This window comes from Sceloporus occidentalis, unplaced genomic scaffold (assembly GCF_023333645.1).
Source record: "Sceloporus occidentalis isolate IW3139 unplaced genomic scaffold, rSceOcc1.0.p SCAF_421, whole genome shotgun sequence".
NCBI lineage: Eukaryota > Metazoa > Chordata > Lepidosauria > Squamata > Phrynosomatidae > Sceloporus > Sceloporus occidentalis.
Window position 1 is genome coordinate 327985 of NW_028317401.1, and position 26381 is coordinate 354365.

At 43.6% G+C, this 26381-nt stretch overlaps 1 protein-coding gene across 1 annotated transcript; it reads right to left on the bottom strand.

The window, feature by feature from the left end:
- Window positions 1-9475: 9475 nt before the first annotated feature.
- LOC149272762 (tRNA wybutosine-synthesizing protein 4-like) lies at window positions 9476-20953 on the bottom strand. The gene is made up of 11 exons (XM_089506771.1): window positions 20905-20953; window positions 19496-19587; window positions 17044-17236; window positions 16091-16247; window positions 12998-13187; window positions 12747-12854; window positions 12283-12373; window positions 11931-12008; window positions 11167-11373; window positions 9799-9986; window positions 9476-9550 (listed from the first exon to the last, which is right to left on the bottom strand). The coding sequence occupies exons 1-11, from the start codon at window positions 20951-20953 to the stop codon at window positions 9476-9478; spliced, it is 1428 nt and encodes a 475-aa protein (XP_089362897.1).
- Between the last annotated feature and the right edge of the window lie 5428 nt (window positions 20954-26381).

Sequence of the window (26381 nt, forward strand, 5' to 3'; positions counted from 1 at the left end):
ATATATATATATATATATATATATATATATTAATATTGTTATTTAAATGTTTTGTCCTATTTTGGTGTGTTACTTACTTTAAATACAAGTGTTAGATTTTTTTTTTATGGTGTGTGGGGGGGTCATATTCGGTTTCAGCCAGGTAAATGCTGCATTTTCGGTTTCAGTCCAGAATTCGTTTCGGTGCATCCCTACTACTAATGAAGTGGTAGGCCTACACCACATCAATGTTTGGCTTAGTATATAGTGATAGGAGTTATGCTGCACTATTGTCAATGTCTGGCTCAATGTATAGTGATAGGGATTACGCTGTACCACCGTCATTGTCTGCCACAGTATATAGTGGTAGGTGTTATGCTGTACAACCGTCAATGTCTGCCTCAGTATAAAGTGATAGGTGTTATGCTGTACCACCGTCAATGTCTGCCTCAGTATATAATGATAACAGTAAGTGTTATGCTGTACCACCTTCAGTGTCTGCGCCGGTATATAACGGTAGAAGCTATGCAGTTTTAAAGTGTGTATGTGGGGGGGGGAGTGCCACATACAGGATCCGCCCCAGGTGCCAAATACTCTAGGTACGCCCCTGATTATAAGAACTATATTACATTACATTACATGTATTTATAAAGGGCCGGCAGATTCCACAGCGTTGTTACAGGGGGAAGTGAGACAGTAGGAGAGGACGGCTTGGATGGGGATGAGTTGATCTGGATCCGATGATGTGTTGTAGCCGCTATCAAAAGGATAAATGGATTAAATTGTAAATAAACGCAAATGATTGCTCCACCAGTTGTTCTTCAGTTAGATATCCTTCCGGTATTAGCCCTATCACGTTGTTCTGAAGACCAAAGGTATAGTATTCCAAATCCAATGCAAATCCGATAGTAGTTCCCTTACAAAAACTATGATACCCATTTGCTGTATCCGATTGGATAGGCAGAATAATGCCTCCCTTTTGAATTTATAACAGTAAGATGAACTGATTACTCTCTTTAGGGATCATAACATCATTTGGTACTTGCATTTTTACTGCATTTGTTGTGTGGATTTCAGGGCTGCCTCATCATCCTCGAATACCCATGGATCCCCCTTTAGTCAACTCCAAAGGCAAGAGTTGACCAGATCGATTTGCATGGTGAAACGATGTAACAGATAGTTTCCCACATACATCTGGTATCGGGGATTGTCTTATTACCTAAGGAGATCGCTAATAGACATTTAGCAACGATATTATGACTTTCCTTCTCTTCATCCAGATCTTGGATCCGGTGATTTTTGGGAGAAGGATACCTAATCGTTTTAGGATTATCTGACATAACTGAATTCCTGCTGTAAATGTATCTTCGCATATTTGGACTTCCCAATATCATGGATGTGAATGGGGAAGAGTAAATCCTCATAAACCCTTTCAATTCCTGTAAGGAATTGTTAGCGGTCTCCCCCTTTTGCAAGCCCATTCTTTTCTCTACGAAGTAATATAGTTAATACATCAAATGTTCTATCTTCTCTGGCGGTATTCGGATCGTGTGCTCATCATTACATTTCCCCACCGGGTTATGATCACCTATTTGCAGTACAGTCACATCAGGTATTTGACTATTCTAAAAATCAATTTCAATAGAATCAGGTCTTTCTTCAATTTCATTTGTTAGGCACGTGTGAGCGCTGGTAACTTATTGGTACCCTCTGTGGAGGTAGCACGCAGACTATGTCAGACACCTTAGGGCACACAATAGCATATTTATATTACAAATATGTATTACAGTCATTGTAGGTGTAAAAGGAGTTAATGTGATCTGATCTAACTAAACAACATTTTTCCAGTTGAATACACATGCTCACAGAAATAACAGGCGGAGACTTATTTAAGTACCAATGTAGCCCCCTGAAGCCCACATCAAAGGGCAACTGTACAACTTTAAACAGTGTATTGCATTGTCTGTGAAAGCTATATGGTCTGTTCGTAAATGTGTAATAAGATCTATAAAAGAAACCTGAAGATTTTTATCTTATGTTGTAAACGTGATGTAATTGTCCCTATAAGAACTGTGTCTCCCCCAAGACTTTGTTACAATCTTTACATCCTTGTTACCATACATCTTCATTACCAATGTAACCCTGTGTGTGTTAGCCTTCATAGGCTTCATCACACTATTAAACCCTTCATTTTTTTTTATCAAAGCAGCATTTTCTTGTGATTATTCCCAAATATATCCAATTCCCGACAGTCTCACTGAGGAAAATTGCAAGAATTATAGGAATGCTGTCAGCTTCGATTCAAGCTATTTTCCCTGTGCCTCTCCATTATTGTGTTCTGCAGAGGTTCAAGAACGGTCATCTAGAAGCAGGTCACCTCTATCAAGACCTGGTAACTTTTACGGTCAAAGCACGAGAAGAACTTCTTTGGTGGTTGAAACACGTTGATGCATGGAACGGCAAGGCCATTTTGAATTCTCTTCCAGACCTTATCATAGAATCAGACACCAGTCAATTTGGTTGGGGAGCGCGCTGCAGGTCTCAGACAACGGAAGGCAGATGGTAACCTCGGGAAGTAAACATCAATTGCCTGGAGCTGCTAGCGGGATCCTTTGCCCTAAAGTCCTTTGCAAAGGACAAAGTGAACTGTTGCATATTACTAAAAATGGACAATGTATCTGCGGTACGATACAGAAACCATCTGGTGGGTACACGTTCGAGACCTTTAACTGAATTGGCAAAAGACTTCTGGCATTTTTGCTTGGATCACGGCATCACAATTCAAGCAGAATATATTCCGGGTCTTTTGAACACAGTAGCAGACTGGAACTCCAGATATTTAAAAAATTCCAGTGACTGGAAACGTCACCAATCAATTTTACGGGGACTGGCGGATCTCTGGGGCCCCTTCCAGGTAGATCTGTTTGCTTCAAGACTGAACGCACAATTACAATTAAAGTTCTTCAGTTGGAGACCAGATCCGGAAGCCCTAGCAGTGGATGCTTTTCTGCAGGATTGTTCTCAGGATCTACATTATGCGTTCCCACCATTTTGCATGATTCCCAGAGTCGCGTCGAGGGTCAGAACACAGAAGGCGACAATAGTCCTCATCAGCCCGTTATGACAATCTCAACCTTGGTACCCAACGCTTCTGGAACTGAGCATAGAGGCCCCACAATTACTTCTATCCTTTCCGGATCTTCTGATCAGAGAGAATCTCATCAGTTGATTCTAGATGGATTACCCATGCAGCTTGGCTGATTTAGTTTCTCATTTATCGAGGGACTTTCAGAATCAGCTACCAACATCCTATCCAATGTTCGAGCAACAGGAACCAGGTCGGCATAAACATCCACGTGGAAGGTATGGTCTTGCTGGTGTTTGGAACAGGGTCTGTTCCGTTCGAGCGGATGTAATTCATTTAGTAAATTTTTTGGCCTCTTTGTTTGACAGGGGTAAGGCTTACAGAACTATCAATCTATATCGCTCTGCGATTTCGGCCGATGTTACTATATATATATATATATGTGTGTACTTTGTGTGTGTGTGCGTGAAAGAGAGCATGGGTGTGTACTTCGTGTGGGGGTGTGTGAGCGTGGGTGTGTAATTGCATAAGTGGGGTGGAGGAGGAAGCTGAAGGGACTTCGGTTAAAGGACACACCAGGAGACATGTGAAGCCCGTATGTTTACAGAGGGAGAAAAACACACAGATCCACAGAGCCTGATGGAATCCATCCAAACATATTAAAAATAAAAAAAATAAAACCGCCAGCAGACTTATTCAACCAGCCATTACTGACAGGGGTAATTCCAGAGGTTTGGAATTCGGCACCCGTAGAACCAGTAAGTCTTTTGTCAGTAACTGGGGATGTTGATATTCGGGAGAGAGCTCAGAAGAGTGCAACTAAAATAGCGATTGGTTTGCAGGATAAAAGTTATAATGACTATGGGGGGTCTCAACATGTCCGGCTTGCGGGAGAGAAGAGAGAGAAACGTTTAAATACATAAAAGGATTTCACAAAGGACAGGCAGAAGTTTATTTCAGGAGGAGAAAAGTTACTAACCTTAGAGGGTCAGAGGCTTAGATGGAAAACTGGGCTTTATGGCAGAGGGTCTACATTCAACAAAAAATGGCCATAAACAAGAGTGAAATGAAGCCCTGCAATTCCTCTACACTAAAAAAGGGACTCCACTGGCTTCAATACGAGCGATCATACTAGAAATGGAAAAACCTGTCAAATTGAAGCTGAACTGATAGAAACCGACTTACAAGAAAAAAAACTACATTTATTCATGATGAAAAATATCAATTTCTGGGCAGCCGTTGAGAAGCACTTTCCTTCAATCAACAGAGCGATCTCTGGAGCCCCCTGATCCTGCCTCCAGGATGTGTTTGTGTGAGGGGGTATATGCAGGGGGCACTTAATGCTTTTTGTCTAGTTCTCATTCTGCTTTCTCAGCCAATCCTGGATACAACCCATTTTCCCTGCGCCGACTACAGGCCAGTAGAGAACTGTATACATAACAATCAGCTTTTAAAGACCAAAGCATGGAATGCAGTTTTGTAATTATACTTCTTGTGGTTGGGATATTTTTTAATGAAGGCTAAAACTTGGTTATCTGTACAGGCATTTTATTTGGAAAGTGGCTCCCCTTCCTAAATTTTCCATTGTAGGACGCCGCCAAGATCTGCAGATTCGCCGGGCGTCTGCCGTCTAGAAACAAATACTTTACTGCGATTGGCCTGTGGTGACTATTCACAACCTAGTTTTTGGTGCAACTTTAACCCCCAAAGTACGTTTATAGCCACACAGTCCTGTAAACCTGGGCATATTCATAAAAACAAAGAGCAGAAAGACATGCGATTTTAGCAGCTATGGCTTCTGTGGGTAGGGGCATGGGCTGCAGCCACAACTTGATGGGAGGGCCATCACCTTGTCTTCTGAGGCAGCTCCTACAAGGATCAAGCCTCACAAGAGGCCACCAGAGCTGGTACTATAACACCCAATGACTCGTCTTCCGCCAACAGGAAACATGGATACACTAAGCAGCTCAAGGCAGCCAATGTGTAGAAACCTGGAGGATTTTTTCACTCTTGCAGACTTAGCCGTCTATCTACAAATGATTATAACGGAGAATAATAGTATTTAGCATCTAACTAGCATTTTTTAGGGCAAACGAGCTGTTGGTACCATGGTGGTTTTTATTAAGGGGCACTGAAACCCAGCATGTTCCTGGAGCTGGCAACATATCGGTTTGCGACATGATGGAGAAGAATACATTCAGTTCTATGTCAGGTCACAAACAATTTACTGTTTTCACAGCATGCAGAGGTACTGATTCAGAGCCCGGACATGATCACCAAGCATGGGCATGACGTACAGAGCTTGCACTCAGCCAAAGACTCCTTGACCCCGGTGCAGCCGAGAAGGGCATGTAAGCAGCATTAGGGTCAGACAGACGCTGAATGAATTCTGTCTGGTCATAGGACACGTGGCAGCTCCAGAAGAACAGGTTGTGAGTTAAAGTGGGTTCCAAAAGAGAAACATGTCCCCCCTCCTCCTAGCAGCAGCAGATGCCTTCTGTCCTGTATCACTACAGAGCTGTGTCCATGTAACATCAAGGGCCACTCCAGCAAAGACTAAAGAGAGAAGAACACAACAGGTTAGATCATCCCAAATGAAACCATAAACCAGAGCCCTTGTCCACAAATAACTGGTAAAAAAGCAAATGAAATTCTAAGCTGTTTTAAATGAGCTTGTAGTAGAAGCATTATTATTAAACACTCCTCTACAGACACCAGACAGGCCAGAAGCCTCGTTTTTTTCCCTCAGAAATCTCATGGTGCTGCCACAACCACAAGGGATTCTGGGTAGGCGCATGCAAATAAGGTCAACAATGATCACCTTTTGCCTCTAGATCCACTTTATACACGGATCCCTTTAAAGTAATCGCCCGCTGTACAGGGCAGCCTTTAGACAAAACTCGAGAAGAGGTGCAGCAGCCAGATCGCCGCTCATGGACGGCTGTTTCATCCTTCATGGGTGTGACAGGGCCAGGCTAGCTGGCTCATGTGTCATATGAAGTTTAGCCGGGTCACGGAGCACTTTTATGTCCGGTTCTGTATACCGTGACCCGGTAATGTTTTATGTTGTGTTTATTGTGTAACCGGCCCAGAGACTGATGTGGATTCAGCCCCAGCCTTCAAAGAGACAATCCTATAATCTGGCTGGGGCTCTTAATCAGCCAACACAGCCCTGTCTGCCCAGACGGCACCCGCACTACAGGGGGGATAACACAGGTGGGGGAACCCATTGTATTCTGTAATCCCCTCACCTGATACATCCCCTGTATACTGATGGGATTTGTGATGGGATGTGGCTGATGGGATTGGGGGTTGGGTTCGGTACACATTGCATTGAGATTGTATAAAGTTCTGTGTGTTTGTAATAAAGAGAGTTCTTCTTGGTTTACTGCGAATGGTGGTCTGGATGATCCGTGGATAGCTGAGTGCGATCCGTATGAGGGACTGACTGGTGATTCCTCAGCCCTCAAACAGGGGTACCCAGCCTTGGGTACGGTGACCCTGTAACAATGGGACTCTGCAGCATGAGGTTGCGATACCGGCTTAATACTTGGGGAAGCACGAGAAATATGGTGGGTAAAGGTGATAGAAAACCCTTCCACTAAAATTTAGGGGCAGTAGAAGCATTATTATATATACGCTCATCTACAGACACCAGACAAGACAGAAGGCTTGTTTAATGTTTAATTTTTAATGAGCTTGTATACAGCAGAGGCACACAGTCCAACACACGCATGTACCAGAGATACAGTCTGCCACCTATATACGTATCAGTGACAGAGGCCGCCATGTGTGTAAATACTTGGTATGACAATGCATCTGTAATAATCATACCAGATATATGATGATTAACATATATGTACAAAAGAGGGTGGACCAAGGTAACCCAAATGAGGCAGTGTAGCCAGAAGGCTGCGATAGGGCATTTGACATAAAGGGGGTTACTAATTGCCTGGAGAAAACCTTGGGGGGTATGAGGCTGTATGTTTAATGTCAGACAAAAGAAAACTCACGTGGCATAAGCTGCAGGATATGTACACACAGTTATCTGCTATTACACCTTGCTGAATGTATATACGCCATTATACGGTATTACACCTCGCAGAGTGTAAATATACGCCGTTATTATCCGGTGTTACACCTCACCGAACGTATATGCCATTATTATACGGTATTACACCTCGTGGAGTGTATATAAGCCGGTATTATACATCGCTGACTGTATATACCAGGGGCGTTCAACCTGCGGCCCTCCAGCTGCTGCAGGACTACATCTCCCATAATGCTCTTTCAGCTAAGGGGCTGAGGAGGATGGGAGATGTAATCCTGCAGCAGCTGGAGGGCCGCAGGCTGGACGCCCCTGGTATATACACAGATATTATCTGGTATTACACCTCAGTTACTGTATATACAGTTATTATCCGGTATTACACCTCAGTTACTGTATATACACAGAAATGATCCAGTATTACACCTCAGTTACTGTATATACACAGTTATTATCCGGTATTACACCTCAGTTACTGTATATACGCAGTTATTATCCGGTAATACACCTTGCTGACTGTATATACACAGATATTATCCGGTATTACACCTCAGTTACTGTATATACACAGATATCCGGTATTACACCTCAGTTACTGTATATACACAGTTATCCGGTATTACACCTCAGTTACTGTATATACACAGATATTATCCGGTATTACACCTCAGTTACTGTATATACACAGATATTATCTGGTATTACACCTCAGTTACTGTATATACAGTTATTATCCGGTATTACACCTCAGTCACTGTATATACACAGTTATATTCCGGTATTACACCTCAGTTACTGTATATACACAGAAATTATCCAGTATTACACCTCAGTTATTTTATATACACAGTTATCCGGTATTACACCTCAGTTACTGTATATACACAGTTATTATCCGGTATTACACCTCAGTTACTGTATATACACAGTTATTATCCGGTATTACACCTCAGTTACTGTATATACACAGTTATTATCCGGTATTACACCTCAGTTACTGTATATACACACAGATATTATCCAGTATTACACCTCAGTTACTGTATATACGCAGTTATTATCCGGTAATACACCTTGCTGACTGTATATACACAGATATTATCTGGTATTACACCTTGCTGACTGTATATACACAGATATTATCCGGTATTACACCTCATTTACTGTATATACACAGTTATATTCCGGTATTACACCTCAGTTACTGTATATACACAGATATTATTATTATTATTATCCTTTATTTATATAGCGCCAACAGTTTACGCAGCGCTTAATACAATACATAAATTCAAGGGATATGACAAGACAAGAATTGACAGACTAAGACAAACCGATACATTTGGTGGAGAGAGCCCTGCTCGCAAGCTTATCCGGTATTACACCTCAGTTACTGTATATACACAGATATTATCCGGTATTACACCTCAGTTACCGTATATACACAGTTATTATCCGTTATTACACCTCAGTTACTGTATATACACAGTTATTATCCGGTATTACACCTCAGTTACTGTATATACACACAGATATTATCCAGTATTACACCTCAGTTACTGTATATACGCAGTTATTATCCGGTAATACACCTTGCTGACTGTATATACACAGATATTATCCGGTATTACACCTTGCTGACTGTATATACACAGATATTATTACACCTCAGTTACTGCATATACACAGTTATATTCCGGTATTACACCTCAGTTACTGTATATACACAGATATTATCCGGTATTACACCTCAGTTACCGTATATACACAGTTATATTCCGGTATTACACCTCAGTTACTGTATATACACAGTTATTATCCGGTATTACACCTCACTGACTCTATATACTTACAGTGTTTATCTGGTATTCAGCACAATGTCCGGTGGTCAGATCTATAATGGCCAATCCAGGTACCGAATCGCAGAGCATCCAAACTCCTCCAACAAGAAGAAGTTTGTTGCCAACAACGTGAGAAGAGTGGGAATACCTGGGAAACAAACCGTGGATTAGCTGAGCGACTGACCATGGATTAGCTGAGCGCAGACACAGGGAAGTGAGCAAGGACTACGGTGGCACCACAAGAAGGTCAGCAGAGGTACAGGTTACTGCCACACGATCCTTAAACGGCTGGCCCTCTAAACCAGCAAGCGACAGAAAAGATCTTCACACCGAAGAGGAAACGGGGCCATCAATATCAGATGAGGGCAGTGCGACAGCCAAAAAGTTAATGGTTTTAATGGTATCAACGAGAGTGTGAGGTAGGTGAGGGTGGAGAGACACTGAGAATGTGATGGCATCCGAGAAGGCGAAAGAGGCAGCATAGTTGCGGTGAGACAGATAAAGGAGAAACGTAACCGGCACTCAACACCAAACGATAACATTCAATAACTTGTACCCGTCCCGAAGCACAAGCTGAAACTGCCACAGCAAAGAGCCCTGTTAGAGAGGAGGAACACCAAACCCTATTACAAAGACGACACAAAGAGCCGGCAGACGAGGGTATAAGGAATAAAACGCGTGCAAACCTAATTAACCCCTTTATAAGCCAGCTCAAAACCAAAATAGAGGGAGATGAACGGGCGGTGGGCGTAAAATGGGGACTGACAAGTCTGTACACAGATTAATGATGGGGCAGTAACAGAATAAAAAACTAGCACGAAACATGTCAAATTAAAGGTAGTTACCTGGGTGTAAGCGGAGGAGTAACGGCCAGCTTCTCCCACTGAAACCGGGAGCCAGAGGGTCTCATGAGTGCGATGGAGCCGCTGGGAACCCCAGAGCTCAGAAGGCCTCCTGATATAACTACCCCCCCACTCCAGGCAGAGGAGCTGTGAGAATGACGTCCCGACGGGCTGGACCCCACTATCGGTATCTGCCGGAGAGAGGAGAAACACATGCAGGATTGTAAACACACTTCTGGGGAAAGCAGGGGACAGGAAACTTTAAGAAACAGTGATACTTCAGATATCAAAAAATGGACATAGTTGCGACCTTTGGGCTGATACAGCTGACACCGTGACATCAAGCATACACTTTCAGAACAGAATGCATCTGAATGAACAGACCTCAGAGGTCACAAGATCTTGAGTAATGTCACATAATTTTACATGTTGTTAACAAGACATCATATAACAGTAACTCTTATTAACCATAACCCAACGCCACAACAATGGATCCATTAACCCAAGGAGGGGGTTATTAACCCCTTCATGAGAATGGCTTTAACATTTTTGCAGTGTTGCCGTTATTTTCTTTTCTCATTTAGTGTACCCACACAAATTATATATATTGTTTTTTCCAGGACAAGAAGGGCAATGTTTTAGATACCTATGGCGCTTGGGGTCTCTCTTTGGTGCATCCTAGGGTGGGTTTTCGGTATTGCTAAATGCCTTGATATCGTGCCAAGTTAAACAACTGCTTGAATTTTCTTCTGTATGAGTCAAGATATTGAAGAGTAGAAAGAAGCTCTCCACGATATGGTCATGTAAGCACCCTACTCACAGACATACCGTCCCCTGATTTAACTAAGCTTTGAGGGCCTTCCCCAAGTTATCACATACCTCGACTGAGCTCAGACTCTGTGGATGAAGAAATAATGGCCCCTGGAGAGTCTTCGATGCCACAGAACGACCACCAAAGATAAACACATAAAACTGATCTGAAAGGCGGAAAAAATTGCAGTATAAAGCGATAAAAATGTAAGGAAAGGATTTACAGGAAAACATTTCACTTTAAGGATTATGGGGCCGAAGTCAGGTGGGTACCGGTCCTTAGAGTATGAAGTTGGGCTTGGAAAGGGGTATTCGACTGCAGTGAGCACTGGATTTACTGCAGTTAAAATCACATAGGGAAACAGAGACTCAGGGGCCCCCTGAAGAACTTTATGGGGTTAGGGTATGTTGCTGGGACCAGTATAATTATGGCACATATAGGGGGAAATAATAGGGGGCTTCTTTAACAATCACATTAGGTTTTGTAACCAAATAACCCCCTTACTCTCATACAATAGTGCTTTTTGGATAAAATTATTTTTGTGACATTCTGCTTCTTACCGCAAAGAGACACCTCGGTGGCGGTATGTCTCCAGCGCAGGATCTCAGGCTGCAGATCTCGCTGCACCACCTTCACGGACTGTGTTCCTTCCTCATATGTTAGTATCAGGGCTCCAATAGCAGCACGTGAAGGAGACAAACGACCACCCAAGACCAAGATGCCTCCCCCACCCGAGAGAGGAGTGAGAGTGTGGAGCAAGCGTCCATCTGGAGAGAGAGCAGAAAGTCTGCATGATCTGCAGGGCAGCCATTGGCGTGAGTGCTGCATGCGTGTTACTACACGCTGGGCACCTGCTGGAGCACGGGAAATATATTACGGGGACGTCACTAGCAGAATCCCGATACACTGCTCCATTCTGACTCCGACTATGTGTTTTTGTGTATTTTACAGTTTCACAGGGAATTTCTATACATAGAGACGGTGTCTGCATGGGCAGGTGATGCAGTCTATACTGAGGGCGCCGAGAGGCAAGATAATGTGTGCAGGAGGGGAAAGCAGGAGACTGTGTCTGCTCAGGGTGGTGAAACAGTCAATAAAAGGCGTTTCGAGAGGCAGGAGGCTGTCTACACATGGAAGCAGTTCATACAGAAATGAGCTGTCTCACCCCACTTTGTGACAGTCGTCTCCGTGTCCCAGGTTTCTCCTCCATGTCTCAATAGGTGGATGTCTGTTAATCTCTGGTGTTTTCCACCCCCTTCTCCAAAACCACCAGTGCTCACGATAACATCAGAAGAGACATAACAAGAACGGTGGCCAAACCTACGCATGCCCCGAAGCGTCTCTGGCAAAGGATAGAACAGTAAGGATGCACAAGGAATGAGGGTTGGAGAATGCGCTGTGTCTGCAGAGGAAGCACAGGTTAGGAGGGTTATAGGAGAGGGCACTGTCCATGTAGCCTAACCCCAACCCTAAAGAACAATGCAAAACCCTTGGCTACACATCTGGTGCCCGGGGCACTAACATTCATAAATGGGGACTGACATATGTTCTGATGGCCGTGAGAAATCACTCATCTAGCAGGGACAGTAAGAACCGACAAAGCTTGTGGTGCTGGTGAGCACCCACACTTACACACATTGTGGGGACAGCTGAACACTCACACAGCTTCCACTCACCAGAATATTTATGACGCATGACTGGAGTGTCTGCCAGGCTCCCGCTGGATGCCACCAGAATGAAATAATGAGAGCATTTCAGATGAAACTCCTGAAAGAGAGACACTTAGTAAGGGAAGGCTGACCAGAATCAATGGTGATGACAGGGTAGAATCCGTGCAAGCAGGGATCCCACAGATTAGTAAAAAAGCGTATGGAAGCTACATTGTATCCTGTGTGTAGCATTTTGTGGAGAATTGTGTCCCTACATTTGTTGTTACATTGTGTCGAGGACTGTGTCTCTCTGCCTGCTGTGTTACATTGTGTGGAGGATTGTATCCCTGTATCCGGTTATATTTTGTTGAAGATTGTGCCACTGTGTGTCCCTGTATCAGGAGGTTGATAGCTTTTGGATACCCATCTCACCTGCGGCTAGTTTACAGAATGATATTTTTATGGTGTTTTTTTGTATTCATTAAACAAACCTCAAACTCATCAAAAGGCTCCAGGGCTTCAAGGCGCAGATTCTCTGCATCAGAAATGGTGGTTAAAGTGAATTCATTCATATCCATCACTCTGCACTGCACCCAGCCCTGTCAAAGGGGAGACAGCGAGAAATAATTCATTGGTATCGAGGATACAGCAAGAGAGAATTTATCCATATCAGTGACACTGTGAGAAAGAGAATTCATTCGGTGACACAAGGTGCAGGACTTTGGTGAGGAGCAGAACAGACCCCTTGGAGGAACCTCTTCCTCTGATCATGCAGATGGGGATACACGGTCACCGAGTGCAGCGCCGAGTTCAGTGACACAAAGTGACTCATCATAACTCGTCCAAAGGGATCATCGGGGCCAAATTGCTCATACAAAACAAAGCGCGCGTTCCCAAAGCGATTTGCTGCCCAGCCAATCAGGGCTGTCGATCTAGAGACAAAGAGACACAAGATTAGTGTAACCGAAGGTGCGTCCACTGATTACTGGTTGTTTTGTGAAACAACCACGTAGACCGACACGTATAGGAAGCGTATCAGGCTGTGATTATTGATAAACAGATGTGTTACCTGAAGATCACCACATCTTAGATGAGAAAGGGTTAAGCATATAAGCGCATACTGATATTACACATGCACAATGATATTCTGATCCTGTTTCCCGGGGTACGCTTTTTTCAAATTGGAGAAACAGACCGCCATTTTATGCGGCTGTGAGCACCGTCTTTAAGCCTTATGTGAAATAAATTAACATTAAAAGGACACAAATTGTAACTATATATTCTCAATCACTCGCATTTCCCACGTGAACCCAATCTGTGTATACGCTAGAAATCTACCGTATTAATGCAACATCCACATCTCTATACGCGTCCCTGTGACCTGTGTGGCATTGCAACTCTAGGTGCAGGCGAGCATCTTCTACTGTTATCTAATTGTTGTTTTTTTTGGGGGGGGGTCACACATTTATGCCACATAGATAATTATGAGCCCAGGGCCGGTGTACGTGGAGTAAAATAAGACCGCTTCTGGTGTGCACCTAACGGAGGTTACACTCTGTTCTGGGGCGGCTTCATCTTAAGAATTTGAGTGCTCTACACACTGTGAAAACACACGGCCATTTCTTCTTAACTCCCCATCCCCAACAACTCCTGTGAACAGAACAGTGCGGACAGCGCACCCGCTGGGCTGTCCTCGCCAGAAACATTTCACAGCCTGGTCTCTGCCTCCATCTGCAGTAACTACACTGTGCTAAACCGGGTCAGGGGCACCGGGAGCTTCCAGCAGCTGCCCTCCTTCCTACATCACAAAATCCATCTGCCCCTGAGCCAACAGACAAGTTGTGATAAAGAGAAAAGTTGCAGCCTGTGAAGAATTCCCCCAAATCATACAACCTGCAAATTCCAGGGTGCTCAACGATGCACCACTTACCCAATTTGTCATGCATAGGATACTAGACAATATGCAAAACTCAATGACAGATGAGATTAAGGATATGATTTCCGACCACCACCAACTGGGATCGATGACGGACCACCTTGACAATAAATTTGAAGACTATACCGGGACTGAATTAGTGGATTTCCATAACAAGGTTGAGGAGGACTATGACCGCCTTTGTCTTGCAGATCTGGAGGACCATTCCTGTAGGATCATCATCAGGGTGAGAGGTGTCCCTGGAGGAGGTACAGCCAGCTAAGCTGCAACATTATATAACATTTTTTCCACACTCTACTTCCTTCAGAGCGGGAAAGGGTCGGACGGGGAAAACCCAAGGTGGTGAACCCGCGATCTCCTGTTTACAGTCAGCCAGAAGATAGTTCCCCGGTGGCTTCCAGATCACCCACACAATCTCACAGACCTGGTTGTGTATTTTTTTTTTTTTTTATTATTTTGAGACCGAGATGCCCACGGTCCGCCACATTGAAAACCCCATTGCCAACACACAATCTTTATATTCCACATGTTGCCCTGTGTAATTAGATTGACAACGGCATCAATGAGATTGGATATCTAATAGAGCAGGGAAATACGTTCATGGATTTGAGGGAGCAGTTTTCTCTACCACTCTAATTTCATCAAATATTTGCAAGTCCGTCATGTTTTGAAGAGCAATTCTTACAAAGCTTCCAAAACGCAGAACACTTCTGGGATTTTGAGGCTATGTTGTAAGGCACCCCACCTCACACAATAGAGTTGGCGTCCTTAGACATGTTCCCGGACATAATTCCTACATCACAACGGAAACTCCCGGCACATTTATTGATTGTGGCCAAAACACGTACAAAGCAGAGGAAAAATCCTCTCGGCGAATGAGGTTCTATAGTCTGTTGTAACAACAGGAATATAAGAAAAGATATATGTACCCCTAAATCGTTGTTTGCGGGGTGATCCCAAGGCGCTCCCTTTCCCAACCCCCCCCTTGTCCGAGCCCCACCACCAGTGGTATATTTGTACAAACTTGTACGTTGTAAGCATATAAAAGGCTACAATGGTAACATCAGAGCTCTCTCAACATAAGAAGAAAAGGCAAGTATTCTGCTAGCCTCAAAGAGAACAGAAAGGCGAAAGAAAGAAAGTCAATGGTTGCTAATAGCCCGTACATACCAAGGTGTTCTGTGTAATCTTAAAACAAAGCCTGGGAAATTGGGAAAAAAGGTCCTCTCATACAGGGCCGGCCGAAGACTTAACGCCGCCTGGGGCGAAGTTTAAAATGCCGCCCCCCGCCGACGCCGGGGGGGGGGGGCGGCATTATCTACCCCCCCCCACCGGTACTTACCCTTAAACAGTCCTGCGGCGAGTCTCCCTGTGCTGCCACGGTGCCGGCTTGTAAAGCCGGCACCGAGACCGAACAGGGAAACTCGCCGCAGAGGAGAGAGAGAGGGGCGCCGAGCGGGTAAGCAAAAACCACTCGGTGCCCCTCTCTCTCTCCTCCGCTTTAAAAAAACAAAAAAAAAAACGCAAAGTGCCGCCCCTTCTGAAGTGCCGCCTGGGGCAATTGCCCCAGTCGGCTCCATTGTAGGGCCGGCCCTGCTCTCATAAAAACGTCCCACGACTCCCACACCTGATGGACCATATCTGCTTCAGAGTGGCCCATCTCCATTCCGACAAGTCCTGCTTCGTATCCCTCTACCGCTAGTTCTGTCTAGTACTGAGAGGGTTAATCACCAAAGTCTCAGGAAGGAAGCAACGTTTGACGGGTGTACCCAGTCGGGGTACAGGACGTCACAGCTATGATAACCAGATATCTATCTATGCTCTACATACATATTTATTTATTTTTTGCAAAAATTCAAACTTAAAAACAAGTTGCATATGCAAAAACCTCATACACACCGTGCAGGGTCCATATAGCATAGGACCACCTCGGCCAGTATGAGACTGGGGCAATCCCATCTGAAACCAGCATTTCCCAACACTGCCTCCAGTCCAGAAACATCACTCAGATCCACACCAAGAAGCTTATAATGCTGAGCAGACAAGACAGGGCCACCTGGAACGACACCCAAGGAAATACAATTAAAACTCTGAAACATTAAGGGTCGGTCTAATGCCCCTGACACCACCTGTACAGAAACCCTTTCTGAAAGATTTCATCCACATCTAACCCTCAGAACTGACATGTGGTCACCGGATCTTCGTAAGAAAGTGGGATAAAGCCTCATACCCATCCCATCTGGCCACATTCACAGAAACCTAGAAACTGCTGGCAGATCAGCCCCATCTGGCCCATCTAGTCACTTGTTTTTCCTGGAATAAAGACGCAAACCTTAATCAGCCATTGGTCTCATTTTACATTCAGGACCAATATGGCTATCCCATGCATGGTTAAATTTCCTTCCCAGGGTTAGTCTCTACCACGTCTGTTCTGTTTATCTTCCACTCACTTGGTAAAGGGAAACTTTGCTTTGTTAAATCCCTTTAAGGCTTGAGCTGGTGAGGCTTTATCGCTTATAAAGTTCAAACCACAAATACTTCGGCAGTCTCCGGCACGATTATTATTCTTATTTATTATGAACATATTTAAATATTAAGGGTCTGGTGGCCTGTAACAGACGCTCTGCACACTGACAAAGGGGTACGGACCAAATGAACAAGCCTTGGCCACTAAACATTACTCTACTCCATGCAAAATAAATCCTACAGGAGAAGAAAGCAGCCTCTCGGCAAATGGCACAGGGCCTGGTGCTTTCCACATACACACTGCAACCTGTCCAACAGACCACAACCTCACTAAACCAACAGGCTTGTGCGTGTGGAGACAGCATTACTCTGCGGTGTTCCCTTACCCTGCTCGCCAGTCGTGGGGTTTATCTCATAGGATCCAAGCAGATCTCTGAGGGCTTCTGTCTGTTCAATCAAATGACTTTTTCTGCGGACGACAGCTGGGAAGTCCACCTCCCACACACACAGCGCCTCAGAAGCATGCTCCCCGCACAGACGGAAATATAGAGAGTCAGAGCCACATCCCAGAGACAGCACCTGCAGAGACAGAGAGCAAAGTGAGAACCCATCAGAACACACAGAAGCGCACAATGCCTGGAAGACACGGAACTGCGTATAGTTACACGGTGACACAAAGTGCCTGGAGGACACAGGTGTAAATCCTCCACCACACACACACAAAAAAAGGTGTTTGGCAGTAACATATTCCAGGAGCTGTACATTTACACATGAAGTACAATTTGTGTGAAGAACTTCTAAACACACTAAATAAACAACCAGAGTTTGACAAAGGCATGGAAAGTGGTAAAATACCAGCATTTGAAATACCTTGGTGCGTCTAGTTTTCAAAAATATATCGTCTGATGAGGGTGAATGGAATTGGCCAGCTTCAAAAGATGTCCAAAATAGGACATGAGCACGGACTGACCAGATGTCAATATCCCCACAAAAAAATGTGCACCTCTCAAACACCCCAACATACCAATGCATGTGTGGTGGTATTGCTATACTCAGGAGGTGCTCCTGAATATATTTTGGGGTGTGTGGCAGTGACACATGAACAGTGTGTGTGTGTGGGGGGGGGGGTAGAAACTACTACCGCAAACACTGACTGGAGGTAAAATGTGTGCATGGGAAGAGTTAAAGTAACTTTTGTGAATAAGGCTGTTTAAAACATTTTTGTAGTGTTGCAGAGCAGTCAAAGCATTTCAGCAACACCGTTAGAGAGATGATATACAAAGACTGGAAGAGCGAAGAGTTGGTGTTATGAAATACAATGGATGCCTTCAAAAAGGGTAGAAAGCAGAACATACAGGGGTATGAATGATGGAATAAAGCACTAATGTTTTAGAGATTCTTGATCCAAGGAGAAATCTGATCGCCTTTTGGAGGCACAAATTTGTGGCAAAGTGGCTTGATTGGGGGTTTTCTTTGCCTTCTTTTGGATCAAGGAGAGGAAGTTTAACTTTGACTTTTTTCAAACTTGATTGCCATTGCTTTAAATTACACATTCATCATAATGTATTGTGCACATACGCAAATCATGTGACACATTAAACTCTTCCCACTCCAAGCAATACAAATTAATCTGACCCCACAATCTAATGCCAGACAGGGGGCAGAAAATGTATTATCTACAGGTACACAAACACCCATACAATGACACCCCAGGTAGAAACACCTACATAGTGACACACAACAGCAATGGTATGCACTGAGAAATAAGGACACATCACCAGATAAATACATCTGGATGCTTCAAGTAGAAAAGTGCTGTCATGGATCTGGCTAGTCGGACCGACTACCTCCGCTATCTTATGCTCTCTTAGCCCGGGACACACACACTTTCCCCGGTTCCCCAGTCACTAGCCGAGACTCAGTGTCCGGTATAACATTAAGAATGCTTTATTGTACACAGGCACATGTATATATATCCACATAATCACATCCACACACAGAATGAGACGTCTGAGTAACATAACCGCCCCCTTCTAGTTTGTCCCGGTACTGGGCCTGGTGGTGTGGGCAGCAGAGGGCAGCTTCTGGGTCGGGGCAGTACGAAAAAGGGCTATAACATAGAAACTGGTTTCCAGGTGAACGGGTGGTAGGGCCGTATAATATCCACAGCGGTGTACCTGAAGGGACGAGTCCGTCACTAGTGCTTAAACACACACACCACCAGGTACACACACATACTGATTCACTATGACACACACACTGCAACAAGACCAATTGAAGACCTGTATGTGGGGAGATCCCTGTGTATCCTGTAGAAATTCCTGCAAACAGAGGCCGACAGCTTGGGAGCGCACATAGTAACCCCTGCAAAAAGAAAACAGGTAAAATGAGCGGAACAAGAGACACACAGAAGCTAGGAGCGAGTGTACGGTACAGGTACAGACTCTGGCGCTCTATATATATAGTGAGTGTACGGCATGGATACAGAGACTGGGGCTCTGTAGAACAGTCGGCCCTGTATAATCTTTTGTTAAATCAGCGAGCCGGCCCCTGTATAATGTACAGTCAATCTGAGGATGAGTCTATTTACCTGTGGATTAAGGGAGATCTCCTACATGCCCGACTGACAAAATATTTCTGAAATGTATCTTGAAAATACCCCAAGGCTGAGGCAGAAGCTTTGCTGAGAGCACTGAAGTCATTGGTACTCTGGACCTGCAGTAACACAAATAACCGGCGTTGGTTAAACCCCTGGGCGGCTGGGGGCCTTTCAATGGGTCTGATGGGTCAATCTGGGGCTGTCCAGTGGGTTTGATGGCTAAAATTGAAGAAAGGTACCATAGACTGAGGCCCCAGCTCAGAGCTGTAAGCTGGATCCAGCAAGACCCTCACAAAACCTGAGACGCCGATTACGGGAAGAACAAACGTCCCTAAGAATTAAAATGTGACGGAGGAGACAGGAAATAAAGGGGTTTTACAGACTGGCCGCCTCTTTGGGCTGTTAAAATCTCCTCTGTGACAGAGAATGACGCGTGGCCACAGACAGCTGTGAGACGTCTCTTAGACCCGTCTCTAGCCCGTGGACTCTCACGATACTCACACATACATCACTCTTCATGTTGGTAGGGTGTTGCGTTTTCCCAGTGCTCCACCTGTTACACGACACCGACCGTTCCCCGGATATCATCCTAAAGACACTGTGGATGCAAAGATGCTGAACGTAACAACAGCCTGGCAGGCGGCAGAGATTTAACAGGACGTTAATGGGACATTAACACGATGCCTGCAAAGGAGAAGGGGGGCATGGAAAACAAAATAAGAAAAAAAAAAAATGTATGAATAAAAGCAATCTGTCCCTCCTGACATCGTATTGTCTAGGAATGACTTTAATATATATACACGCACATGTATATAGACTGTATGTACTGTGTGTGTGCCCTTTAGATTTTATTTTAACACACTGTATGCGTTAAATACAAATATTATTAAACATTGTTACCCTATACTAGCGATGGCGAACATTTTGGGGACTGAATGCCCAATTTTCTGAATGAAACCAAGTTGAAGCCCTCAAAGTGCCGGCAATGCACATAACACACCCATACATGCACATACTCACACATTAACGCATATACACACACATACACTATATGGACGCCTCACCATTACACCGGCAGGCACTTTGATGACATCACATTCTAAAAACAGAGACATTAATATGAAGTCGTTCCCCCTTTGCAAATATAACGGCTTCCGCTCTTCTGGGAAGGATTTCCACAAGATTTTGGGGAGTTTCTGTGGGATTTTTTCCCGTTCATTCAGTAGAGCGTTTGTGAGGTTGGGCGTCTCGTCCAACATCAGCCCCCGACCTCACAAACGCTCTACTGAATGAACGGGCTCGTAATCTCCATTCCAGTTCATTTTATACACCTGCGGCAATACACTGTGTGCACAATTGTTAGGCAAGTGAGTATTTTGATCATATCATCATTTTCATGCATATTTTCCAAGCTGTAAGCATATCAGGTGATGTGTATTTTGTATGATGTGGAGGGTGCGGCCTAAGGAGATGAACACCCTATGTCAAGGTGTGCAGAATTATTAGGCAGCTTTATTTTCTCTTGCAAAATGGGCAGAAAAAAAAAAGATTTAGCTGACGCTGAAAAAAGTCTTTCAGAGGGATGCAGCACTCTTGAAATTAAGATATTGGGGCGTGATAACAGCAGCATTACAGAACTGCAACCTACCTGGAGTGTCCAAAAGTACAAGGTGTTCAGTGCTCAGAGACATGGCCATGGTGCGGAAGGCACTAGTGAACAAGACACATACGCCGAAACGCCTTCCTAACAGGACCTAAACACCATTGAGAACTCGCGGATTTACGCTGAAGAGAAACAGTAACCTCTCTGAACAGCGTCTGGGAGGCCAGAAACCGGCCGACGCCACGAATGGAATGAGCTCCGCACTCTGTTGTTTTTACATACACTGCATTATGATCGTATAAAATAGAAAGGGTAAAAGCGCTAGAAAGATAAAACAATTAGGTAGTAAAATAAGTCTTTAAATCTTGGTTTAAACAGTCTATTATAGAAGGTTTTGTAGATATACAGCCGCAGACCACTTGCCAAGGATCCCTCTTCTTGGCTGGATAGTAGAACAGTAGTCACAGGGGGGGTAGTGGTTGTGCTTCACACGGATAGAGGTTGTTAAAAAGAAAGAAAAGCACACTGGTGTAGTATGTCTTATCAAGCCGATTAAATAAAAAGCCAAATTATGGTAATTCACACCCTGAGGAATCCTGCAGTTAGGCGAAACGTGTTGTGTGCTATTTTATATATTTACTAGATTTTATTACCAGCTTGAATATTTTTTTTTTAAAAAATAAGCTATTCTTGCTCCTGGACTTGTTTTTACGCTTTTATATATTTTACCCGGAAAAAACATCTACTACCATTATATCCTTGGTGGGGATCATACCACCTAAGAGCAAAGGAGTGAGCAATTCCAACATTGCTCGCCAAAAAGTGAGTATAACTGACACCACATTCTACTTTTATTGTACCTTTTATATGGAAAGCACTATGTCTGCCTTTTCCTCGTAATTTCACATGTACACCACGTTCCAAAAAGTCATCAAAAGAACCGTAAGAGTATGACGCAAGAATATATTCTGGGGCTAATCATTAAGCCCCCATAAATTGTGAGTACCATAATTTGGCTTTTTATTTCATCTGTTTGATAAGACATACTACACCATTGTGCTTTTCTTTCTTTGTTATAACTACTATCCGTGCCAGGAGCAACTACTACTCCCCCATGACTACTGCATTATGATCGTACCTGGGAACTCACACACACACACTGCATTATGTCATTATTATTATTGTTACTCTGTATGCACTGAGCTCCGTGCTCTGTTACTGTTACATACACTGCATTATGATCATATTTGGGAACTCACACACTGCACTATGATGTCATTATTATTATTATTAGTCTGTACGTACAGAGCTCCACACTCTGTTACTGTTAGATACACTGCATTATGATCGTACCTGAGAACTTACACACTGCATTATGATATCATTATTATTATTGTTACTCTGTATGCACTGAGCTCCGTGCTCTGTTACTGTTACATACACTGCATTATGATCATACCTGGGAACTCACACACACTGCATTATGATGTCATTATTATTTTTGTTACTCTGTACGCACAGAGCTGCGTGCTCTGTTACTGTTACATACACTGCATTATGATCATACCTGGGAACTCACACACACTACATTATGATGTCATTATTATTACTCTGTACGCACGGAGCTCAGCGTTTCCCAGTTCTACCAGGTGTCCTGCGACGACAGCAGCAGCGCCCATTGACATCAGCGGGACTCCCAAGGGGGGCTCCTCTAGAAACTCTATACACATAGTGCTCTGTTATTATTATATACACTGCATTATGATGTCATTATTGTTACTCCATACACACAGAGATCTCTGAACTATTATTATTACATACACTATACTTATTCCTATGACATCATTATTCATTCTTATGACATCATTACTCATTATCACCCAGTTTCATTGCTCATTTATCACTCACCTGGTGTCACCTGCTCTGTCCCTTTCCTATTAACAGATACATAAACTCTGCGGCGGTTATTGTATGATGTCGTCACGCCGTCCGGTCGCGGTCACCGTCGGTAGTCTTCTGCTATAATCACGTCACCTGCCGGTATTAAACGCGTTTACTATCGTCGAGATTGTTCAAGGTTTAAAAGACGCGGACCGTCTTCACCGGAAGTAGCGTGCCTACACGCGGAAGTTGGAATGCTTGTCACCGATTAATCCTCGGCGGCCATCTTTTCGGTGGAGAAATGCCACTGGTCTAGCGGCGACAGCGAGGTCTGGCGGCCATTTTGCTGGTTGGACGAGCTGGGCAGATGTGTCATACATACCCAGTGCGGGTCGGGTTGACAGCAGACTGGGCCACCTGTTCGTAGCTCCTGCTCACCATCCACATCATGCCTTAGTTGCAGGGAAGGGTTGGTGAGCAGGACAGGTGCCCATGGGCTGCTCTGATCTAAAGACTTTCCACAAACAGCGTGTTCGGAGTAAATATTCACCCCCTGACTAGATCCTCTCTCAGCCTCACGTATTCAGTGTGACCCTTTTGGGACTGTCATTGTTGTTACCCCAATGTTTTGGGGCAATATATACTTGGGTTACTTGTCCCCTTGGGCTAAATGATGGCAACTCTCTCCTGCTTGTCTCCCTAGTTACCCCTTGGGAACTTTGCAGAGTCGTAGCGTAGCTTGCACCCGAGGCAAGAATGGAAAAATGTGCCCCCAGCCATTTTTTTTACAGAGGTTTATTTACACTGTCCTTACAAACTGCCTTTACTCACACCTGTCCATAAACACACATAAAACACATACACGCTGCCTTTACACACACCTGCCCATTAACACACATAAACGCATACATTGCCTTTACACATGACTGCCCATAAACACAGATATACATAAACACTGCCCTCACACACACCTGCCCATTAATACGCATATACACATACACTGCCCTTACATACAACTGATTTTACACACATTGTGACAGAATGACCTGTCATACAGGGCCCCAAGGTAGTCAGAGATGGCTCCAGCCTGGCTGCCAAACAGTCAGGAACTCCATTGTGTAAACTAATCCCATAACAGAATTGCTGCCAGGGGGAGATTCCGTAGCTAAAGGGGATTAAAGGTTGGGTTGTCTACATGTACCTGTTTATCAATGTTAATTTATGTTAATTAAGTTCTGTGGCTATATGAGTCTATGTTTTACAACAATAAACTGTTCATTCCTGCTGTACTCAGTTCAAGGTAGTTGTGTCTACTTATTGGGTACACATAGCAGGGTTCCAAGGTGTGCATGCTGGCTGGTGCTGGAAGTTATTCCGGGGACAACAGGAGGATACTGGGTGATCTCTGGGAGTTACTACAGCTCTCTTGGTGAACTCGTTACACACATATACACACACAACATCTTACACGAGTGCCTCACTCACCTCACCCTTCCTATGGCCCTGGGACTTTGATGCACCACCACTTACAGAAAACTAGGTAAAGACCCCACAAAAGAATTTAGCACAGTCCTATATGATATATTGGAAGAAGGACTAGAAAAAGGGGTCCTAAATAAGAAGGAGTACAACTATCTAAGAAAAGAACACCCCAAACTACCGTTTATTTCCTTCCAAAAATTCATAAAAATCTAAAGGAGCCACCCGGTAGACCTATTATCAGTGGCATAGATTCAGTCACATGCAATACATCAGAATATGTCGACCATTTCCTCCAGCAGTATGTCCCTAATATCCCAGCATATCTTAAAGATACTACCCATCTTCTCAATACACTAAAAGATATATCATGGTCTCCAGGATGGCTGTGGGCCACAATGGATGTCTCCTCCCTATACACCATCATAGATCATGAACAGGGATTGGAGGCTATTAATAAAACCTTATCAAGAGACAGCAATATGGACCCACTACAAAAATCATTAATCTTGAAATGCATTAACTATATATTGAAACACAATTATTTTTGGTTTGAGGATGACTTCTTCCTCCAACTTTGCGGCACAGCCATGGGCACCAGGTTTGCACCGAGCTACGCCAATCTATTCGTAGCAGAATGGGAAAACCAGTTCATATGGAATAACAACCCATTCGGTGCAAACCTGGTGCTCTGGAAGAGATACATAGACGACATCCTCATAATCTGGAGAGGATCGGAAGATAATCTAAACGAATTCATAAAATACACTAACAACAATGAATTTAATTTAAAGTTCACCTCGAACATACAGACACATCAAACTGAGTTTCTGGACGTGGAACTTTTCACGGAGGAACACCAAATATGCACAAGGAACTACAGCAAACCCACTGATAGAAACGGGTACATAAACTACAACAGCTGCCATCATCCTCAATGGCTTAACAATATACCCAAGGGTCAACTTTTGAGGGTAAAAAGGAACTGTACGAAAAGAGAGGATTTTGTAATTAAGGCTAATGAAATTAAACAAAAATTCATTGAAAAAAATTATCCAGAAGAAAAACTCAACGACAGTCTCCGCCAAGTAGAAGCAATAGATAGACAGCAACTACTGGGGAATAAAAATAGGTCATCTTCAAAAGAGAGAGACTTTAGTTTTGCCTTTTTTACCCAGTACAACACTCAAGCCAACAAAATAAAACGTATCATAGACAAACACTGGCACATATTGAAAAACGATGACATTTTAGGGACGGTAATACCTGATAGACCACAGATAATTTTTAAGAAAACTGGATCACTAAAAACCCTACTGGCCCCAAGCGTCTTACCAAAACAAGTAGCAACAAACAACCCCCTAATGTTCATGGGAAACAAACCAAAAGGGTTCCACAAATGTGGCTTTTGTAAGATGTGCACATTCCTCCCCCAAAAAAACAATCAGTTTATAGGCTCAAAAACAGGTCAAACATACACCATCAAACATTTCATAAACTGTCTAACAAAAAACATAGTTTACCTGTTGGAATGTGGGTGTGGCCTACAATATGTGGGCAGGACCATAAGACCCATGAAAGAGAGGGTATTAGAACACCTTGGGAACATAAGAAACAAAAACACTAAACATAGTGTTCCCAGACATTGCAACACGTGCCCAAAATTTTCCATAGAATCCCTGAAAATTATCGATATAGATTGGGTTCCCCCCAACTGGAGAGGGGGTAGTACAATAGATAATTTATCCAAACCTGAAACCGAATGGATTTTTAAATTAACAACTTTTAAAAAAGGTGGTCTAAATATGGAGCTGGACATTCTGACGTATATGTAAATTTTCACAATATAAATTATAACAATATGATGCAGCCCTTATAGACTCCATACGCCCATTTTTTTCACTACATAAGTCCATATTTCTGCTGTAACACGAATTCTGTGGTAACGGCAAGAAATACGCTTCTTTTTATAATTCATTTATGCAATATTCCAACAACATTTCAGCAGTGTAGCATCATTTAAATATACACATGTAAGAGACATAATAGGTAGGGACTAAATAAATAAAAAATAATATATAATGAATCCCTATTTATCATTATAAGCAATATATCTACTCACAAACCACTCAAATAAGAAGAAAATTATCATACTTTATTAG

Bases quoted from the DNA above. Each gene is read 5' to 3' on its own strand.
- LOC149272762 (XM_089506771.1), bottom strand. From the start codon at position 20,953: ATGGCCATGTCTCTGAGCACTGAACACCTTGTACTTTTGGACACTCCA. The intron at 13,188-16,090 runs GTGTGTATGAGG...CTTTGTCTCTAG, and splicing joins TGCTATATGGACCCTGCACG to ATCGACAGCCCTGATTGGCT. The intron at 12,855-12,997 runs GTCTGTTCTGCT...CCCCTTTGACAG, and splicing joins GGAAGAGGTTCCTCCAAGGG to GGCTGGGTGCAGTGCAGAGT.